At 33.7% G+C, this 23,971-nt stretch overlaps 1 protein-coding gene across 2 annotated transcripts in view; it reads right to left on the bottom strand.

The window, feature by feature from the left end:
- Nucleotides 1–4,847: 4,847 nt before the first annotated feature.
- The window catches only part of LOC114328035 (G-protein coupled receptor 52), a 45,843-nt gene continuing 26,719 nt past the window's right edge, over nucleotides 4,848–23,971 (bottom strand). The window contains exons 4-6 of one of the 2 annotated variants that reach the window (XR_003652098.2): nucleotides 23,123–23,522; nucleotides 19,212–19,464; nucleotides 4,848–12,925 (exon numbers count right to left, since the gene is read on the bottom strand). Coding sequence is in view for 1 of the 2 variants with exons in the window: in XM_028276775.2 (XP_028132576.1) it covers nucleotides 19,291–19,464; nucleotides 23,123–23,522 (574 nt within the window). In the remaining variant the exon portion in view is untranslated. Of the gene's footprint in view, nucleotides 12,926–19,208; nucleotides 19,465–23,122; nucleotides 23,523–23,971 lie in introns of those variants that run through there. The other variant, XM_028276775.2, reaches the window with a different exon arrangement.

The raw sequence follows: 23,971 nt of genomic DNA, 5'->3' as shown, positions 1-23,971 counted from the left end.
TTTTAATCCTTTATTACATCAGTTTAATGTGTCATCCGCCTTTCACACCTGATATAATACCAATTGATTTTTTTTAAATTTTGTCTAGGAAAATGGAGAATAATAATAATTTTTTGTTGTAATGTGCAGTTTTGAAGAAAACATTCACAAATCCATGTCTATAATGCAATATGCAAATGCACGGCTATATAATACATATATAAATTTCAAATGAGATATTAAGCATACTTGCAAAATCGTAAAAATTCTAATTATTTCACAAATTATAACTAAAGCGTTGCACAGAAATATTTCACAATCATTTTTACATGTTTACAACACGGACTATATATCTACCTATATAAAATTTTGTACAATCTATATTTTGTCACTTGGGGGTAGGATTTTTTGTAAGAAGAATGTCAAAAATAATGATACATAGCATCGTATATACCACAAATGGTTTGTAAAACAACAAAAAAATGTCGCATTTGAAAAATTGATCAAACATATCTTATTGTTTTACAGTAGAAGAGTTTAGAACAGTTCGGAGCTGTCCGTAGAGGTATTTAAAGTATTTGACAATTTACAATTGACAATTGAGTTGACAATTGACAATTGGCAGTTGATAGCTGACAGTTGACAGTTAACAATTGACAGTTGACACCAAACTGCTCTAAAAACGCCTTAAACGATCGATTACATTTTATGATATCGTACAATATAGTAAAACAATTATATTTTTGCGTTATTCTTACTCAGTGGAATAAAAATGAGTTAATATTTAGAATATTTCTGTAAGTGACAAAATCATTCTCCCACTACGGTATTTTTACAGTCTGAGTAATCACACACATAATCAATATTAAGAATATAACAGCTTCATTATTACTTTTTGATTATTTTTTTTGGTTGGTAACAGTTAAAAATCGCAAATAATTTGATTGCTTCCACGCTTTTCGACTATGCAACGAGTTATAAAGTTTTCGAAGGTTTGTATTGCACATGTTTGAGCAACTGAGCTAAAGTGAATGTTATTGAAGCCTTTGTAAAGGTGTGGAAGTTTACTGGCATTAACTACTGACGTGGACGTTTCAAGACGTAGCCTCTGACATATGGTACCTATGTCATACTGTTGTCTATTCTCCTTTGTTTTCAATATGAATTTGTCTTATATTGTAATCAACTACGGAATGATTGTCCACACTGCTGAATCACAAAAAAACTTGAGTATTGGTAACTCAAAAATAGTAAAATGGTGCTTCCCACTTGAAGGTAAAACTTCTGGATGAACATGCTGCCATACTAATAGCGAAAGAATACACTGGATTGTTTTTAACTGTAGAAACGTAAACACTGACATCCCTCATGTCATTGGTTATTGTTGTGTTATGACAACGCGTTCGTAAAGCTGCAGATTAAACATGACATTGACAGAGAGGGCCGCCGAAAGGGATGAGCGGGCCCTGGTAAAAAGTGAAGAGCGGGCCCCGGTAAAAATGTAGAGCGGCCCCCGGTGAAAAGTGAAGAACAATCTTCGTTAAAAAGTGAAAAGTCGACCCGGATAAAAGTAGATGCAATTTATTAAAAAAGAAATTAGGATTTTAAATTTTTTTATTTCAATTATAAGTAAGTACACAAATAAAAGGATAAATAATAATTAATATTTGAAATATAAAATTATTAGATTATACATATTTGTGTGTAATTGGTCTAGTTATACAATGGTAATGGCTATAATTTTCGAAAAATCGGGTGATCTAAGTTTTCATCCTCCAGAGTTTTACAATCTCACTGTAAATATTATCTGGACAAGGTGCTTTTCCAGGTTTCATGTTTTTCAATGCGTATTTTATTTTTGATGTTTGATAAATATATATAAATTATCAATGTTTAAATGTCAGTTGATATCTTGACCATGTTGTATGAGAATAGGTTTTGTATATGTCTTCTATTGGACATTTGTTTCTTTTAATAGCATCCTATCAAACCTACATTCTTGTTAGTATACCAGACTATTTGGTATTTCTATTTCCAGTTACTTCCTTTATTTTATTATGGAGAAGTTTGTTGTCATGTTTTTTCTTTAATTCTTTTATCTCCTTACTTGTTTTTGTAAGCAACTTCTTATTTTCCTTCACTATCTTTTTCTTATCTGTTTATGAATTTCTTTATATTTACTGTTATGTTTATTCTTAGGTTCTCTTCTCAAATTCACCACTTCTAATATTTCATCAGTAGTCCATGTTTTCTTTGTCTGTTGGGTTTTTGTTTTTTTTTTTAAATCGACTTCAGTTTGTTTAACTACTAAGTGACTGTAACTTGATGAAAATTTATTTTGTCTAAGAAAATTTAGTTTTCTACACTTCCACAAAATGTATTACAATTTATTATCACTACAGCTCTTTCGGAAAAGGGTGATGTATTTTTACTATGCTTTTACGCTTTATCGTTTGTTGTTAACTGAATAAGTTGTGGAGGTGAGACCTGTTTGTCTCAAGTTGGTCAATCAGAATTATACGTGTATTTTTTAATTTATTAATTTTCAAAGGTTCTCACAAACATAGCTGAATATCTTTATTTTAAATTTGGAGAATTTGAAATTGGTCATTAAAATAATGATTATGACCAAGAAGGCGAATTGCTTACGTAGAATCTTTCAATAACAGAAAAACAGGCTTTTGAAATTACAATTTCACAATAATTTTTTTATTTGACTTAAACCATCTGCCAGTAAACCTTCTTCCTTATAAAGAAGCAATCTAGAGATATAATATGTATTATAGAAAAAATGTTACCTAAAATACTTTAGTACCAAATTATATACTTTACGAAAATATCAAGATTTTGTTGAATATTTTTATTTTCATGCACACAAGTAGTTGCTACCTCAAAACAGGCAATTTTCTGTCTTAATATTGCTAAGAATACGCGAAAAAAAAGGTAAAACATATAAAAAAAAAGAGTTTAAATCCTTTAAAAAAGTTCCAAAAAATGAACAACAGATGTTAAATTGATATTTAAAATGTAAAAAAAATCAGGATATATATTTTAGACTTACAACAACGTATTTTTTTCAACAAATAAAAATTAATGTTATTACTGAGAAATTCCGTAATCAGAGACAAAAACAAAATTTATTATAGTTTCTTACAAATTTCAGTGCTCATCATTAAAAACTACACACCTGTTCAAAAAAATTCGGACAATTGCATTTTGTATGTTTTTTTTTCTGTTAGTGTATACTCGTTTTAATGGGAATGATGTAAACATTAACAAAAAAAAAACATGTTTTTAAATAACTGCGTCACCATAGAAACAAAATTTTGACGTTTGTTAAAAAATTATATTATAGGTATGTATCTTGTTTACTAGCAACATATTTTTTGCATTTTCTTATTACATTTACGATAAGTGTCACGTTTATTCTGATAAATTCAGATCACTGTTCATTACTCTTTTCAAGTCGTGTTGGTATGTGCCCCAAAAATAATGTAAAAGTTGTGGCATTACATGAAGATTGTCGCCATGGGCGCCCATATAAAAATTTTTAGGGGGGCCAGACGTGAAGATGTTGCACATTACTTGTTGTATACATTGGATGGCAATATATAGTTTAAAGCACCCGAAGGGTCGGGGAAGGGCCTCTGGTCATAAGTATGGGCGCCTATGATTGTCGCAGTATACGTTAAATTGCAAATCATTTGAATATTGCCGAAAGTACCGTCCATGACGCTCTTACGAAGTATTGTCAGACTGGAAAATACACTGGAAGACCAGGATCAGGCAGAAAAAGGTGCAAAGATCAGCGCCATGAACGTTAAATGTTCTCGCTATTCGTTTGTTAGAAGCTCGAGGAACTCATATTTCTGCAGCAACTGTAAGAAGAGTCCCGCATGAAAGTGGTTTACGTTATTATAAGCCAGTAGCATGCACTAAATTAACAGCAGCTCATGGACCTAACAGGATGAGAGTTACGAATGATCACAGAGCCGGAGAACGATTTGAACCTTTGTTCAACACCACCGTTTGGTGGTGGAGGTGTTATGGTATGGGCAGATATTTGTCTCAACGGACGCTCCAAATTAATTTTCATCGAATATGGAACTTTAACAGTAGACATATACATATGACAGTGTCTGGATAAAAATATTGTCCCCTACGCTCCTTTCGTTGGGATAATTTCTTATTTATGCTGGATAGTGCGTGCCTTCATACTGCACAAATAGTCATGGACTACCTAAATACTGTCGGAATTCCCGTTTTGGATTGGCCCGCTTGTAATTTTGACATTTAGAACATTTATGGGACATTCTAGGAAAAAAGTTAAAAATAGGTAGCCATTGCCAGAAACGATTATTCAAGAGCTGAAAATAGCGTTGAATGAAGAATGGGAACATATACCACAAGAACAAGTTCTGCAACTTGTTTTAAGTATGCTTCGGCCTATTGAAATCCTCCGCAGATGTAGGGGGGCAATACCAGAGGCAGATTTGAAGATTTGTCGCCCCTGGGCTATCCACAATTTTCCGCTCTTCCCACCGCCATTTTTTACTATTTTTACCAAAATTTGCCGCCCTCTGAATTCTGACGCCCCGGGCTATAGCCCTATCAGCCCATATGTAAATCCAGCCCTGGGCAATACCCGATACTAAACCTAAAAAACAGTCAACTGTGGGCAATTAAAATTATTTTTTCTTTTTAATTTTTCGAACAATATTAATTTTTTGCTTTACTTATTAGTTACTTTTGGGTTACTTATTTTTCCTTTTATTACTTTCTTACTGTTTTAAATAAACGATTTATATTATGACTGTTCACTTTCTTCTCATAAACCACTTAACACTACAGAAATAACAAAAAACATACAAAATTCAAGTGTCTAATTTTTTTTCCAGAAGTATAGTTTCCTACAAATTATAGTGCTTATCCATTAAAAACTATATAACCATAAAAATACAATATTCGGAAATTCATACAAATATATCAAATCATTCTTATTTGGGAACTCATTTTTAAAGAATGAAAAGTTTTTGGAACAATTCGCTCATCCGGAACAAAAGTGTCACAGCTCAAAAACAATTTTTTTCAGAAGAAACAAAAATGGATTTTTTAGATCTTAATTTAACTGTAAGTTTAATTAAACGGCAACTGCTAACATTTAAAAATTAAAAGCTAAGGGATAAGTGAATGTTTCTAATTGTGTAAGAAGCAAAGCGAAAAAACTATGATATTGTTCGTCCGCTATAACTTTTCTCATGCTTCACGATTCATTTTCAAACAAATTAAGTCAAAACATAGAGTGAAACGAACGTCGATGTGTATATACATTTTGTATACTGTATAATATTTACTACACACATCGACGTACGTTTTACTTTATATTTTGACTTAATTTGTTTGAATATGAATCGTGACGCATGGGAAAAGTTATAGCGGGCGAACAATATCTGATATAACAAAGGAAAAATCATAAACATTTTGATTTATGACACTTTTCTTTTAAAATATTGGTCACTTTTTTCAACATTAATAACAAATACCAAGGATACTTCTTAAAATACAACGGTTTTAGTAATAAATAACGACACGTTTACGTTGAACGCCAGAGCATAACTCAAAAGTGTCAGTGTTCCATATGTGGAACTCTCACCAATGACACTACCGCCATTTTACGAAGTTGGAAGTAAACATCTATGTGACACTTTTCCTGGTAAAAGTATAGAATTTTTGTAGTCAATTTAACAAGAAAACTGGAATTATGCATTTTTTGAATTGCGTCACTTTTCTTCCGAACGACTGAATTATTGTACAGGTTTTTTCCGTCTAAAATGTTCTGTAGACTAAGCTACTAGTCTTAAATCTACTTAATGACACGCAATGACGTTTGTAACAAACCATTTGACATCTGACATTTGACATTTGACAAAAATTTAAATGATGAAAGTATTCTTAGCAATATTAAGCTTATTTTTTGGTGAGTGTGAACCCAATTTTGCACTTTTTCCTAAAAGTATGAAAAAGTTTGATTGTAATGACAGCTATAGGCATAATACGTAATAACTTTTTGACATTATATTAATATTTTTACAACCTACGAAACGAAGTCTACAACTTCATGCGAAAAAGAACGTTACACATTAAATTTTTTGAAAATGACTATGAAATAAGTGTTTGGGTACTTTTTGATTAAATATACTACTTGGTGTTAAGCCTTGTTTAAACTCTACGTTAAAACTTAAGCTGACTTAAGGCAATAACCAGCAAAATTCTGCCAAGATTCATCTACATGGTCTTTGATTCCCAGTGTGATCCTGGAAACAAAATACTAACAACATGAATGTAGCAAAAATTGGCCTTGTTGTCAGGATAAGAGGTAATTACGACTTATCAATGATAAGTCGGGATCCTATAGAACGTGGTGTGGCGCGCCAAGAAAAATAGAAAATATATAATAGAAAAAGATAAAACCAAAAACGAGGTTTAACGCATCGTGAAATATATAGCGATATTTCCATAAAACTAAATTTTGAGTTACTATCATTGGCCTAGAAGCGAACCCTCACGGTTCAAAGGAAGTCAGAAGCTGATACAGAATAGGTACGTACCACTCTAACCCTTCCGACTCGGCTAGGGGCTGGTGGTCAGTTGTTCTTCTTAGGGTGCCTGTCCGTTCCGAACGTTAGCGATCATTCTGGCTATGATGATTTTGTTGGTTGCTATACGGAATAGTTGTGCTGAGGTCTTTCTATACCATGCCCTCAGGTTAGCAAGCCAGGATATTCTTCTTCGTCCTGAGGTCTTTTTGCCTTTCAATTTTATCTGGCAAAACGAATTGAAGTAGGTCTTATCTACCTTGATTTCTCATTATTATATATCCCAAGTACTGCAGCCTACGGCCCTTCACGATGTTGACCAAACCTGCGGTTGTGTTCATCCTCCGTAGCACTTCTTCATTCGTGACTTTGTCTGTCCATGGTATCTTCAGGATCTCTCTGTACAACAATAGCTCAAAAACCTAAAGTTTTGATAAAGCTTCCGCCTTCAATGTCCACGTTTCTACTCTTTATTTTTGTTTCTATGGTAAGGTCATAGCTCTTGAACACAGAGTTCATAGTCAAGAATGCACTTTTGGCCTTTCTTATGCGACATTTAATCTCTTGGGTATTGTCCCACGACTCATTGATTATAGTTCCCAAGTAGTTGTATTGTGAGACACGTTCAATTCTCATTATGTTCTACTTGTTTCCGTTATTTTGTTCATTCAGTTTTGCAGCTTGTTACGTTTTTTTAAACCTTCACAATTCATTTATATATGTTAAACTGAAAGATATTTAAATATTTTAAAACTCCCTGGTTACGCCTATGGTAGTTCCTATGAAATAGTTGGTTTTTTTCTCTCATTCACAGGTTGTTCATAGGTTCTTGTCAGGTAACTGAATCAATCAGTGGTTCCGTGCTTGAATGGTTCATCTCAGTTGGAACTCAGATCGAATGACATTAAGCAAATACGGATGACATCCGGTCTATCTTCGATTGTTTTGGAACGAGGTCGGATTGCAAAGGGTGAAAGTTTGCTAATCCTTTTTCCATCGGTGAGAAAATACGGCCCAAGTTTATGAAAACTTATCGTCTGGAAGAGTTTTTGCCAGTGACGGATTTGGGGCTGTATATTTTGCAGTGCCGGTAGAAATTGTAGTTAGTTACGAGATATAACCTCAACAACCCCTCTCTGTTGGCCACATAATACCTCAGGTAAATATCTTTAAAGCTATTATTAGGCTTATAGCCTCTCGTATTTCTACTGTCTCGTATAGTCCTTACTGACAGTGTATTTTCTCTCCTTGGTAGGCCAACTTCTTGAGGACACACCTTGGGACTAGTGACTGTTCAACACTCAGACATAGTACCTAGTAGCTAGCAACCAGCATTTAGTTATAACCAGAGTCACCACCACAGTAACACCCACCACGAGACCGTAAGCAAGAACAGAGATAAATCGGTAACAGTAGCAACATAACCTGTTACATTTTATATCCTCTACTGTGTCTATACCTACCACTTTGTTCAGATCTAAGTCCTTCCTGTTACCCACATTGTACACCTGAACATAGCGCTATCCGAGGGTATTAATTTAACAGAGTAATTACAGGGTATTATATTAATTGTACTTAGTTAATTCCACAGGTAGACTTATATGAGTAGGTATTTGACACTTCATGGTATAAATTGTTCACATTATATTTGGTAATAATAATTATTAATATAGTATGGTTACTGATATCTGATTCTTGCTGAACGTAGGCACTTTTGACTCCCAGGGTGTACTTTATTGATCAATTATAGTCGAATATATTTATAATCTCCATATTTCTAGGTATTAGGGTGTATAAATGTCATAAGTTAGGGTCTGTTTAGGTCTTAACAATATTTTCTATTTCAATAGTCATTACATTCCATTCAATAGTCATTACATTGTTCTTATATTTTTAATTCAATTCCCCATTTTATGTTATATTTTATAGTTTATATTAAATAAATCTTTAAAGCTATGGGTTGATTTAATGCTCAGAAATAACCGGATCACCTTCTACTAACCCATAATAAATCCCTGAGATAAGGCAAAGAGAGATTAACTGAATTTTGTAATTTATATTATAATATATATTCATAATTTAATAGATAAAATAGTTTTCACTTTATTTATTCAGTATCATCCCTCTATCTATATTTTGCTGTAACAAGCTCTTCTATGATATTGGAAAACACTATTGTATCATCTGCATACCGCAGGTTATTGAGCTTGACTCCATTTATTGAGATGCCTTCATCAATATATTTTAGAGACTCTTCAAGAATGTGCTCTAAGTACAGATTGAATATTAGCGATGAAATGATGCATCCCTGTCTCACTCCCTTTAAGATTTTGACCTGATCTATGGAGTGGTCTAACGATGTTGTGTTGGACTTTTTATCATTATATGAATTAACCAACTTTCTAAAATTTCTACCGCCAACACTGGTTAGTGTACCTTCGATACTCAGGGGGACACGGTCCATCGGAAAGCTACGACCGAATTTATTTAAGTAAATATTTTTCTTTTCACTATTATCTATTTAGTCCATGTGGTGAGACAGCCCTGTCTGAAAAATATTTCTAATTCGGTTTCTCTGCGGATTCATATTCAAAAATGTCCCCATTAAACAAATCTGAAGGGTGCCGGACAGAATTTTTGAGCAGAAATTGTTTAAACAATTTTTTTAAACAAATACATAAGATCACCTTTTATTGCTCCAAAAAATAAATTTTTAGGTTTTTTGGGTCATTCTAAACAAGAAAGGTATCTTGTGATTTTTCTCAAAAATTGACATTTTTCGAGTTATAGGCGATTTAAAATCTAAAAAATGCGAAAATACGCATTTTCGACGCTTACAAGCTCATATTTAAATTAGTATTTTTAAGCGTGCCAATAACTTGGATTAAAGTTTAAACATTCCTTTTCAAGATTCCGATATTTTCAAAAATATCCTATTTTCCTCCGAAAAATATTTTTCTAGATTCTTAAGGACATTCTAAATAAAGTAAGTTTCTTGACATTTTTCTCAAAAGTTACTAGTTTTAAAGTTATAAGCGATATAAAATGCGAAAATGTGTTTTTTTTGTAATTTTTCGGATTTTAAATCGCTTATAACTTTAAAACTATTAACTTTTGAGAAAAATGTAAAGAAACTTATTTTATTTAGAATGTCCCAAAGAATCTAGAAAAAATATTTTTTGGAGGAAAATAGGAGATTTTTGAAAATGGTGCGCGCCGCAACGGCAAAAAACCGGATGGACACGCATAATTAACAATTAAAAAACTACGGTCTAAATTGAAGTTAGACCCGATCACTCTTCGGAATCTTGAAAAGGAATGTATAAACTTTAATCCAAATTATTGGCACCCTTAAAAATACTAATTTAAATATGAGTTTTTAAGCCTCGAAAATGGGGATTTTCGCATTTTTTAGATTTTAAATCGCCTATAACTCGAAAACTGTCAATTTTTGAGAAAAATCACAAGCTACCTTTCTTGTTTAGAATGACCCAAGAAATTTTAAAATATATTTTTTTGAGCAATAAAAGGCGATCTTATGTATTTGTTTAAAAAAAAATGTTTAAACAATTTCTGCCCAAAGTTCCGTGCGGCACCCTTCAGATTTGTTTAAAGGGGACATTTTTGAATATGAATCCGCAGAGAAACCGAATTAGAAATGTTTTCCAGACGGGAGCGGTCTCACCACATGGACTAATTTTCTATTTCACTTTGCCGGCGTAAACTGGCGAAGAGCGCCACATCACTCTCCGTGGGATCCCAGCTATAAATAATCTTTTGTTTTGTGTTTAACTTAAAAAAAGAAGGTAGTTTTCAAAACAATTTTCTTTTGAAAAGGTCTTCTAAACTGAATAGTAGCATCATTTAATAACAATAACTTATTTTGAAACTTGTGTATTTTTCAGAAAAACCGGGATACCATAAATCAACAGTTTTAAAAAAATGTTTAACGTTTAATAAATCAATATTTAAATACTTGACAGATTTGCTGTGTTATGTCTTAGAGTCCATCTAGAGGAATGTCATAACAAATAATGAATACGTTAAAATTTTTTCACTGTAACAATAACAGAGATCTTATAGAGCCCTAACGTAAACATTCGCAAGAATCCCATAATGTTGTCCATGCTACGATTGTGATGAAGCAAAGGCTCAATCGTGATAATAATGAGCATCAGCTCTATATAAGATTAGCTTAAATATGTTAAATGCTTACTACAGTAGTTATGTTACAAATATAATGCTCAAAATAATAAAACATTTTATTAGTTTTTAGATTTGTCTGAAAATAGGTATCTTTTAATCCTGTATGATCTCTCGCATGATGCAGTTTATTATCCTTTTTTTTTATCCATTTTGTAATGCGAATTACTTCTTTTTTTCTATTTTTTACAGTTTTAGGTGAGATTTCCAGTTTCTTCATTTTGTTTTGCCGATAATTGTATATGTTACTCTACGAAGGTAGACCTTGTAGCTTTACGGCTTCCAAATTCTGGATGATATTTCTCCTCCATTATTTTCGGTTCTCTGCACTCTTTCTCCAGTCCTTCGCCCCGATTTCTACTAAATCACTCACTGCAGCCTTTAACCATCTCCTCCTTGGACGTCCTCGTGTCCTTCTCCTTTTTTCCAATTCTCTGTCATTCAATATTCGTTTCACGATTCTACTTGTCCCAGCGATCTAGCTCTTTTGGCTCTTATTTTTGGTCTCCCACATACTCATTACTTCTTCATTTGTTCGTCTCCTCCAGGTTTTCTCCGCTATCTGTATACCTCCAAAAATATTTCTCAGACCTTTCTTTCCCATATTGTATATTTTCTCCTCTTGTTGATTCATTACCCACGTTTAAATCGCATACAACACTGTGGATCGTACTATCGTTTCATATAATTCTGATTTTCGCATTTCTTGATTCATTTTTTGCTTTTAATACCGTGTTTTAGGAATCAACAGCTCGACTTCCCTTCAATAATCCTTTATCTATTTCTTTTCCTTCCCTTCCAATATTAGTTACAGTCACTCACAGGTATTCGAATTCTGATACTTCCTTAAATTTAGAGTCATCCTCTTCTTTAATTTTTATATAGTTATCCTCTTTCGTTATACCTCCTTTCATTACCATGTATTGAGTTTTTCCTTGATATTCTTAAATGATCTTGTTTACCTCCTTTTTAAATCTATTTCGGATGATTTTGGCAAGTATTTTGAAGGACACTTCTAATATAGCGATATTCCTCTATAATTTTTGAAATTTATTTCATCACCTTTTTGTAGATTGGACAGATAAGTGCATTGTTCCATTGTTGCGGCATTTCCTCTTTTTGCCAGACTGTTAATATTAGTCGGAAAATTTTTTCTTGCAGCTTTTCTCCACCTGTTTTAAAAATCTCTGCCGAAATTCCGCTTTCTCTTGCCCTTTTTTTATTTTTTTTTCTCAAATATTGCTTCTTTTACTTCTTGTAGTGTTAGTTCTTCTTCCTGTTTTTGGTCTGTGCTATCTTTTTGCTTTTGTTTTATTTCCTGTGGTTCTGCTTGTTTATTTACATTCAATAGTTCTTCAAAATACTTTACCCATCTGTTTAATTTTCCTGTTGTTTCTCCTAAAAGCACACCGTCTTTACTTCTCCAGTAATAACTTGTTGTACTCTTTTCAGTTCCTCGGGATTTTTTTATTTCTTGGTAGAAATTTCTTATTTTCTTGTTTATGTACGATTCTCCTATTATTTTCAACTGTTTGTCAAGATGTTCTCTTTACTTTTTTCTGCAGATTTTTCGTTTTTCTCAAAGCTTACAAATAATATTAATATTAATGGCTTGTTGAATTCTGTAAGTGAGATGATTGAACACCCGCATTACCTTAATTAGACTTTTGTATTATTGTGTCGTTATTTTTGGTTCCTTTACTAATACACGTTTTATACATTTTTATTTATGATGTGAAACAAAATGTTCTGATTACTTTGAGCACTGAATATTCGTCTTGCTAAGATCTTTTAATAAAGCTACACGAAACAGCTAACTCTTTAAAATACCTAATAAGGCTTCTCATGATTTTTTGAAAGCGTTCTCAAAGTTCATCCTCAAGCATGAAGTGAGTGGGAAATTCTGACGAAGGCTTACGTTAAGGTTGTCGGTTTAAGAGGGGTTAAAAATCATTCGATTCGTCCCGCTAGAGCAACGGGGCATAGTGTTAAACCTACACCTATTATAATTGACTTGAACGATTCAATAAAAGACGCGCGTCCATCTATTCATACTAAAAAATAATCACATTTACATATTTCCGAAACAAGTCATCGCTCAAAATGTCCATGTCGCGAAAATTGGCACCAATATCTTCTTATTTTACCTGAAAATATAAGAAACAGTTAGTTTTTTTACCAATATACTAGGTGATTCAGTGAAACGGCACGATTTGGCAACGCTGCTGGCGAAAAATAGAGGAGCCGCGGGCTTGCGACGTAAACGTTGTGAATCTAAACTTTATTTCATTTTAAGAACAGAACGTTTGGCTTATGCAGATCAGTGTCAGTCTTGCCAAAACTCTCAGGCACGTGTTGTTACTGGTACACGACAATTAGACCGAAATCATTAGACCGAAAGCAGTAGACCGAACTCATTAGACCGAAAAGCACTTTACCGAAACCTCACTAGACCGAACAGCATTAGACCGAAATGGTAAATAAATTTAAAAAGTTTGCAGTAAATTATGCTAATATTTTGTATATCTGTCTTTTTGTTTATTGTATTTTTTTGTATTATTCTATATATAGACTGTGTAAATTGTTACTCTGTACAGTCTGATATGAAATAATTTTCATCCGTTAAACAAATTAGTGAAGGTAAAAATAAATTAAGGGTAGAGTGACGTTAACACCATTTTAACTGTTTATAATAAAATAACCATCCAAATAACATTTAGTTGTAATTACATTATTCTTATCTCTTTTACTGCGACAAGTAAAAAGAACTGCTTTTCGGTCTTCTGCTGTTCGGTCTAGTGAGGTTTCGGTAAAGTGCTTTTCGGTCTAATGAGTTCGGTCTACTGCTTTCGGTCTAATGATTTCGGTCTCTTTACAGTAAACCGTTGTTACTAGACTTCCGATATACGATTCATTCTCGATACGATAGAAGTGGCATCGGCCCGCTTCTATCGTCCATAAGAAATACATAACCCTATTTACGCAATATTCCGTTATTAACGTGAAACGCTCTATCTATAGAGAGTGGAAAGTTTGGTTATTATCAGGGTTCTTAGACATACTACGGTTGCCCAGATCGACGGTGGTGGGGAGATTTCAATTTTTGACTTTACGTCACAAGAATACATAATCCCATATTTTTAAATGATTTTCGATCATTGAATGCGTGTTATTGTGTATATATGTGTTGCATTTGTGTTATTGTTAAATAATACAATTAATACACATTTTATCTTATACCGGGTGGTGAATCGTGAAACGGGCCATAGAAAAAAGCCATAAAAAATGTAAAATTCTAAACTGTTGAATACCTGCTTCCCTAATTATTTTACATCAAAAGTCATGAGAGAATATTTGTAGATAATTGAAATCTGTATTAAAATCAAAAGTTAAAATTGTTCTACGATTTAAACGCATTCCAAAATTTTGAAAAATATAATACATTTGCCACAGTAGGTATGTGTGTAAAAGTTAGGCCACACGTTACTATTTAACTGACTGTTATACATTAGACGTTACACACAGGTAGCTCAAGGTTCTCCTAAAGTAAATGTCATTTGTAGTATCCATACAAATCACTGGATGCCGTATATTTATAATTGCCAGTTGTCAGTAATTAGAGATTAAGAGCTATTTATGAGCTTTCATCTCCCGAAAATTAAAAGAAAAATTGTCTGCTCGTTATACTGGCCACAACAATTTTTTTTATTTTTGTGGGGGGGGGGAGACTGACTAAAAATATACTTAATATTAGATATATTGAATCGATCTTTGCGACATAATTACGAGCTATTTATGAGCAGTTGAAGTGATATAGTTTCGATTTTGGATTTATCATCCCCTTAACCCCCAAACAACTCTTTAATTCATTCAACTGAAGAGAAAAATGTTAAGAAAAATTAAAATTGTGCTGTGCAAGCAAATTACAAATTGGTGAAAGTTTTGTGCGTTTAGTTTACATTATTAATTGCTGTCCCACGCTCCAGTTTCGTCTAACAAAGCTATTCAGACTTGGGTTAGGAACTTTGAATGTAGTGGTTCAACATCGTAGAAAAGAGGTGGCAGTGTCAGAACTGCTCGCACACCACAGAATATTGAAGCGGTGCGAAACACTCGTTACAAGCGAGTCCTCGAAGATCTATGCAAAGACGAAGCTTAAATCTGGGATTAAGCTATACCACTATGAGGTGAATTTTGTATAAAGTTCCTTTTTTCCATACAAAATCCAGATTGTTCAAGCCCTTAATGTTCGAGATTATCCCAACCGATTAGAGTTTTGTGAACAAATGTTGGAGCGTAAATGAAAACGACAACTTATGTACTACGTAATCTTTGGATGAGTGATAAAGCCCACTTACATATAAGTGGGTATGTAGACAAACAAAATTTCCGCTATTGGTCCGACAATAACCCGGGCAATTACACGAAAGACCCCTATATTAAGAAAAGGTAAACGTGTACAATTTCTTCGTTAGGTACAGTTGAGTCCACGAGTCTTTACCCGTGCGTCATTAATACCTGGCGAAATAAAACACATACTTTTTATCTAGCATCATTCTCTTCTACGCATGAAACTAAAGACAAACCAGCTGCCGCCTGTTATTAAGAAAAAACACATGTTATTTTTATGAACGATCTATACCTACTCAGTGCATTGAAAAGAGATAGGTACAAAGAAAGACGATTGGGGATGGTTTCACATATTTTAAGTACACTTTCTGACGTTTTGGTTTGTTTACTTTTGTGGCTGTCAGTTTGTTGAATTTTTTCTGTTATTTTATCGAATTTTTACATTTTGAAGTTTTTTATAGTATACAAACGGTTGTTTTCACAACAAATTTTATATTGGATTTAGAAATTTTATGATAAGTTTATGCTATTTTGCGATAAATTTTGACAACGTACAAAGCTAACCTCATTGTTGACACAGTTAAGGAATGCCTGCGTTTAATGTTCCGCCAAAGTGAATAAAATAACAAAAAGAAAATATATGATATTGGCTTATTTTGTAAATTGTTTATTTATTTATTAATCAATGATAATAAAATAATTTATTAAGCTACTTCAAATGTAGCTGTAATTATGTACCAAAAGTTTAAAGAAAAAGTTAAATTTGACATTCTATTTATTTGATAACGTCAAATTTTATACTATAACCCGTGATCGGAATAATACCCACTTTCTGTCGCTTATTGTTGCGTTTAGTAAATTTCCGACTTATTTCGTATGCTTTAAATGATGACGCACGGGTAACGACCCGTGGATCATCCGACTTTATTTTTTTGAGATCGAGGATGGGCACACAAACAATAAACTCTAATCGCTACGTTCATATGTTAAATACTATTTTTCGTCCGGCAATCAATCAATTAAAGAAATGAACAAACGATCTTTCAATAGGATGGCGCAAAATGTCACATCACGAGTGTCAATGGATTGATTTACTAAGAAGATTGTTCCCCGGTCGTTTTAGGAGCAAAAACGGCGATATTTCCTAGCCACCTCGTAGTCCGGACCTCAACCAACCGACAACTTTCTTTTGGGGTATCTTGATCATCTTATCAGTCAAAACTGTTTCAAAGTAATGTCACGGTCCCAGGCCGGCCCTGTCAATTCCGGAAGCTTCTGGCGGCGAACTGTCTCAGACCCTTTCTGTGGGCGAGAGAAACTTGTTTACAATCAGCGTATCTAGAAGGCCATCGATAAACCGTTTTTTATTGCTCTGTAAATAATACTTACCTTTCGATGTTTCTGGAAATCAGTAGACTAATTGTACATAACTATAGAAATAGACATTTTAGGAATTAGAGTGTAGTTGTGAATTTGAAACCGTCGGTGTACTTTGATATGTAACGGGTGCGGTATTTTTGAATTTGTAATTAGATAAATTAGTAGATTTGGTATAATAAATAAATTAAATATCGTAGTTTGTAAAATAAAAAATTTATATAATTTCAGTGTTTTTTATTTGTTTAGTTGTAAGTTAATAAAAATAAATAAAATCAACTAACATTAAACATTAGTGCCTAAAATATCATAGAAAAGTCAAGACAGTTTTGTAACACTAACCCCCCAAGAACTATTGAGGCTTTGAAAGAAGTGGAAGTAATACCTCAAGAAATGTTATTTAATGTCGTAAACAGCTTTGTATCACGGCTGCAAGAATGTCTCCGACAAAATAGAGTCCACCTTTCCAATATCATCTTCAAAAACTGAATAATTTTTCAGTTATAAGTACATTAATTTCCATCTATCTAGTATGTGTTTTTTTTTAATTTAATAAAAATACCTTTTTTCAGTTTTTTTTTGTTTGTTTGAAATCATATCGTTTCATTGAATCACCTGTTATAAACTAAGTTGCGACAAGCGCGAATTTAGAGCAAGAGCGTCTTTTGTACTGTGTAAAAACATTTTCTAAAATAATCACATAAAATGTGGTAAACTATGTTGCCCTTTGATACATTTCGTATATACAACGAACTTTGGCAACGTTGAAATATTTTATACTTCATTTATTGTCAAGCTTACAAATTTTTGTCTGTTTTTAACTTTCAAATCGAGTTGATGGTGAAATGGTCAGTACAGGTGGACGACGCTATTCCACCTCCAGTGTTTTTCAGGCCATTGTCCATTTTTTTGGTCCCTCCACCTACTGTTTTTGGACTGGAGCGTTATGTAGAAGCTTCTGTTTTGGAAAAGACATTTCACTAACCTCGGAAATCCTTTGCAGTTTCGTAGAGTTTTGCCAGGCGCAGTTGATGGTTAAATATTTCATATGTGGCAGTTAGGTCTATAAACCTATTATGCATACGGTATAGCTTAAATATTTAATATGTAAACTGAACAAATATAAAAAATGTATAAACATTTTCAATTTCTTTGCAACACGAAAACGCAGCAGCTGCATAATGCTCTGGTTAAATAGGAGAGTGCAGGAAGAGTTTATACCGGTTTCGGAGGTCTTTTCCCCCTCATTAGTAGTCCCATATCCTCTTCTCTTTGGTTTCTCCAGGTATCATACTTTGGGCCTTTCTAAATTGCAAAGAAAGAAATGTCACGGATGAACTAGGGCCATCTACCGAAAAACAAAGTAAGTTATCAATCAAAGTAACACAGAAAACGACAATAAATATCGTTCCAAAGGGAAAGTTTGGAAAGGCCCAAAGTATGATACCTGGAGAAATCGGAAAGAAGAGTATATGGGACTACCGATGAGGGGGAAAAGACCTCCGAAACCGGTATAGACTCTTCCTTCTTCTTTCTTTTTTTAGCCCATTTATATCCAACTTTAAACATAGGCCTTACCAAAATCTTTCCATTTCCGTCTGCCCTTGGCTGCGTTTTTCCAGTTAGTTCTTGCAGCTTTTACAATATCGTCTTTCCATCGCATCTGAGGTCTTCCTCTTCCTCTTCTTCCTGTCCACGGTCTCCAGTTTTGTATTTCAGCATTCCATCTTTTATCTTCCTGTCTCGCATTGTGGCCCGCAAATCTCCATTTTAACCCTGTTATATTATGTTCAGTTACATTTTTTACTTTTCTTTTCTCTTTTATCCATTTTTTGATTTTCTGTTTTGTAGTTTTATTTCCAACATGGATCTTTCCATTTTTCTCTGAGTTATTTCAATTTTGTTTATGTTGGCCTTTGTTAATGTCCATGTTTCTGAGCCATACGTCAGAACAGGAAGGATGCACTGGTCAAATATACGGGTTTTTAGGACAACATCATCGCAATATCTGAGGTGATTGAGATTCTTCCCGTTTATGTTGATACCCATGTCTTCCCATTCCAGTTCTTCCCATTCCAGTTCCAGTTCTTTTAAGACTCTTCCTGCACTCTCCGATTTAACCAGAGTATTATGCAGCTACTGCATTTTCGTGTCGCAAAAAAATTGAAAATGTTTATAGACTTTTAATTCATTTACTCTTTTGTAGGTGTATTGAGGAATCTTTTTTGTTGGAACTTTTACCACGCTGAGCAGATGAGTTGTGAATTATTTAAAATTCTCTCATCTTAATTTCCTCAGCATCCTGTTTGATTTATAATTTTTGAAAATCTCAGGAGGTGTAACCAAAGGAAGTATTCTACCTGTTGTCAATCTGAGGGTATGGGAACGATATTTATTGTCGTTTTCTGCGCTACTTTGACTGATAACTTACTTTGAACAAATATAGTTTTCGGTAAATCAACACGGTTCAAAGGAAGTCAGAAGCTGATACACAGAATTGGTAAGTACCCTCCAACCATTCTGACTCGGCTGGGGTCTGGTACGGACAAGGCCGTGGTAATTTTGCTATGGAGTGGTCTCACGACGTTGTGTTGGAATGTTTATCACCATATGAAATAATTAACTTACTAAAACTTCTACCACCAACACTGGTGGTGTACCCTTAATACCTGTTTCTTAAATGAAATATACAGAAATGACACGTACCTATAAAATATTCATAGTCTCTCACAGCAATGCCCGTAATAGGAAAGTTTGCGTGTAGGGCGGGAAAGCATCGGAGTAGTCAGTCGTCGTCCATTCCGATGAGCTCGGCTTGAAGGCGGCCCTTATATCTGCAGCAGATCGTCATGCAGAAGATTCTAAGGGCCAGCCTGAACTGCGGACTCATGGTGATCAGGATCACAGATTTCCAGAAGGAGTTGAGAAAACCCAACCATACGATACCGAAGTGGAGGACCTATAACATACAGTTTTGATAAAATAATACAAGAAGGTTTAAATTATTTTTTATAGAGTGTGTCATACTTTTTCTATTAATATAATTTTTTTTATTACTTCAATTTATTTAACAACCTGTTCCGTTAGGAACAATCAGTTAAAGTTATGACTTCCTTAGGCTATGACATGTAGGTAAGAATTCCAATTAAAACTTTCCTTTCTAAATTATCAACAAATATACAGGGTGTAACGAAAATACAGGTCATAAATTAAATCACATATTCTGAGACCAAAAATAGTTCGAATGAACCTAAATTACTTTAGTACAAATATGCATATAAAAAAAGTTACAGCCCTTTGAAGTTACGAAATAAAAATCGATTTTTTCGAATATATCGAAAACTGTTAGAGATTTTTTATTGAAAATGGACATGTGGCATTTTTATGGCAGGAACATCTTAAAAAAGAATTATAGTGAAATTTGTGCACCCCATAAAAATTTTTTGGGGGTTTTGTTCCCTTAAACCCCCCGAAACTTTTGTGTACGTTTTAATTAAATTATTATTGTGGTACCATTAGTTAAATTAAATATTTCTAAAACTTTTTTGCCTCTTAGTATTTTTTCGATAAGGCAGTTTTTATCGAGTTGCGGCTTCTTTTTTAATATGTTTACATAAAAATTTTATGGGGGTTTTGTTCCTTTAAACCCCTCAAATGTTTGTGTATGTTCCAATTAAACTTTTACTTCGGTACCATTAGTTAAACACAGTGTTTTTAAAACTTTTTTGCCTCTTTGTATTTTTACGAGAAGGCACTGTTTATCGAGATATTACTTCTTTTTTAATATGGTTCAAAATATACCTAAAAATGTAAATCATAAATAAATTTTCATATTATTACAAAGTCTCCATAATCGTACTTAGCCATATACAAATATGTGGTGGATTTGAAAAATATTCAAAATATCTCGATAAAAACTGACTTTTCGAAAAAGTACTAAGAGGTAAAAAAGTTTTTAAAATATTATGTTTAACTAATGGTACTACAATAATAATTAAATTGGAACGTACACAAAAGTTTGGGGGGGTTTAAAGGAACAAAACCCCCATAAAATTTTTATGGGGCGTCAAAATTTCACTATAATTTTTTCTTAAGATACTACTACCATAAGAGTGCCACTTGTCTATTTTCAATAAAAGAGCTCTAATAGTTTTTGATATATTGGAAAAAATCAATTTTCATTTTGTAACTTCAAAGGGCTGTAACTTTTTTTATGTGCACATTTGTACTAAGGTAAGTTAGGTTCAATCGAACCATTTTTGGTCCCAGAATATGTGATTAAATTTATGACCTGTATTTTCGTTACACCCTGTATAGGTAGTACTACTAGTAAAATAAAGTAACACTTAAAATAGTTCTAATTTATCTAGAATCTATTTGGTAAGTCAGTTGGTTTATAACGGTTCAGTCTGCGAACTTCATCCTCCGTGTTTAATAATTCACTCGCGAAATCATTTGGATGCGCACTAAGTCTTTCTTCATACTTTTCACTGTATATGCTGATTTCTTCTTTGATGCTAGGAACTTTCAGGTCTCTGCCTATTATTGCGTTGGGGACGTACCATGGAGTGTTTACTATGGTTCTTAATGCCTTATTTTAAAAACGTTGTATGATTTCCAAGCTAGAGTTGCTGGCTGAGCCCCATAGCTGTATGCAATAGGTCCATATGGGTTTAAGTATGGCTTTGTATACCACTATTTATTTTTAATTGACAGTGTTGAATGTCTGCCCAGAATCCAGTACATTTGTTGAAGTTTGAGTCCAAGTTGCTTTCTTTTGGTGAAGATGTGTTTTCTCCATGTTAGTCTTTTATGTAGATGTATGCCCAGGTATTTGGTTGTATCTACTTGTAATAATTGTTTGTTGTTTATGTATACTGGTGGACAGCTCTCCCTTCGCATGGTAAATGTCATGTGTGTCGATTTTGTTTCATTAGCTTTCAGTTTCCATTTTTTTTAACCATTTTTCTATGTTATTTAAGTGGTCTTGTAAGTAATGTGAAGCTCTTTGGGGGTCTGTGTGAGATGCGATAATACCTGTGTCATCTGCGAATGTTGCGACTGCTGTCAATCTAGTTGTAGGTAGGTCAGCAGTAAATAACAGGTATAGTACTTGTGGGACACCGGATTTTATTTTAAATAGTTCTGAGCGGGCATCTTGTTGTTTTACTAATGAAAAGCGATCTGTCAGATACGATTTTATAATTAAATAATATTGATACGGAAGATTTTTCTTCAGCTTATGGAGGAGTCCTGTATGCCACACTTTGTCGAATGCTTGGCTGAATTAATATAAATGCATATACAACTTTTAACTCAAAATCTATTAAGTAACTGATTTAAAATTTGGTATACAGGCATTCTATTTTATTAATTTGTTTTCTCTAAAGGGTAACCCCGTTAAGATCGGCAAAATGCCCGCATCCCAGAATTCAATTTTTTTAATTTTTTATTTTCTATGTGATTCAAAATTAAGACAGCTCAATTTTAACTCGCCACCCCTCCCCTATCCATTTACCTCCAAAAACGTCGTTTTTTCGTTTTTATTTTTTGTAGGTCGGATGCAATCAATTTAAAAATTTAAAAAATTGACACGCATGCTTGACGTTTTTACACAACATGTCTATTTTTTATAGACCCGTTGCGTTGGTTGAGTGTACGTTACCTAAAAATGCATTTTTTTCGAAAAAAGCATAAAACTTTTTTTTGAAAATAACTAGGTCTAATTTTTTATTCTGTGTATTAAAAAACTATATTTTTAATAAACTCATACAGAAGTAAAAAACTTCAACCTGTATTCTGGTATAAAATCGTTTATTAAAAAACTATTTAAAAGTCATCCAAATGGATTGCAAAACGTTTTCGTTCTAATTCAGAGCATATTCAGTGCCTAGAATGAAGTATTTCCACGTTAGATTAAAGCAAAAAGGTTAAAATTGTGACTGTTAGAAAGAAAAAATATGTGGGAATACTTACATTCTGCTGAGTAGTTTGAAACTAGTACACTATTTAAAGTGGTAACCCCATAATATATGGTTTAAATATCTTATATTACTAGAACATGGTGGTATCCATGTTCTAGTAAAAAGGGCTGCTCGAGGATAGTATCTATATTCGTTACGATTTGTGGGATTACGAACTGTCGCGTTACGAGACGTCTTGTCGTAAAGTAATAATTACCTGTTGATTTTCCAACGGAGCAGTAAAATACTCGTACAGTTTTAATCCAATATACGGAATCCACGACAGCCAGAACGTCACCACCAAAGTGAACGACATTAAGTGGCCGGGATTCGACAAGTTCTCCGAAAGTGCAGTGGCGTACTCCTTGTCGTGAAAGGGGTAACCGCTTCTAATTTTACGTAGCAACCTGAATATGTAGGTGTAGGTTATAAAATACTTGGATTTGATCTATTCTGAATTCTATTAAATGGAGAAAATTCCCCAAAATTCCCCCCAAAACATATTTTCGGATTTTTGAATGCATACATTTTTGATACGTAACATGACAGAAATTAGACCTGCAGTCATCTTCAACAAAAAATTGACGGCATTACGAATTGATGGCGTTACGAACTGTCGCATTACGAGATGTCTTATTGAAAAGTAATAATTACCTGTTGATTTTCCAACGGAGCAGTAAAGTACTCGTACAGTTTTAATCCAATATACGGAATCCACGACAGCCAGAACGTCACCACCAAAGTGAACGACATCAAGTGGCTGGGATTCGACAAGTTCTCCGAAAGTGCAGTGGCGTACTCCTTGTCGTGAAAGGGGTAACCGCTTCTAATTTTTCGTAGCATGCTGAATATGTAGGTGTAGGTGTAGACGATCGTGATCAGGCTGGGGCCTAAGATGAGGATGGAGAGGGTGATGCTGTAGGCAGCCATGCTGCCCCAGTTGAGCATGCAGATGTAAGCGTCGGGGTCGAACGAGGACTCCGTGAAACCGAGGAGGGGAGGACAGCACAGCATTGCAGCGGATATCCAGGTAAAGGCCATCCAACATTGGCACCTAGAAATGTTACACGCAATAGTCAGTTAAAACATTGCCTATAGGTAAATACATCTATAAGAATAAAACAAATGTAAACTACTCGTATAGCTAGTATAATATTAAATCAAACAAATGTAAAGTATAGTATCACTAAAAAATATTTCAACAAGAGTGATTTGTCTTACTCTCAAATTGAATACAAGGTATAATATGAAAATAATACAGGTTTATGCACCAACAACAGGCCATGCTGAAGAAGAAGTGGATCTATTCTATGATGATATCGAAGCTGCTCTTAAAGACAACCAAGGACATTTAACTTTTATATGTATTGATTTTAACGCCAAAATAAGAATGAAATCCAACCCTACAGAACCGCCACTGGGAAACTTTGGCTTAGATAGTAGAAATGAACGTGGCGAAACACTGTTAAGGTTCATGCTGCTACACGAACTATTCCAAATGAA

The sequence above is a fragment of the Diabrotica virgifera genome, chromosome 9 (assembly GCF_917563875.1).
Source record: "Diabrotica virgifera virgifera chromosome 9, PGI_DIABVI_V3a".
NCBI lineage: Eukaryota > Metazoa > Arthropoda > Insecta > Coleoptera > Chrysomelidae > Diabrotica > Diabrotica virgifera.
The sequence above is the reverse complement of the archived record's forward strand: the minus strand, read 5'-3'. Positions and strand labels throughout refer to the sequence as shown.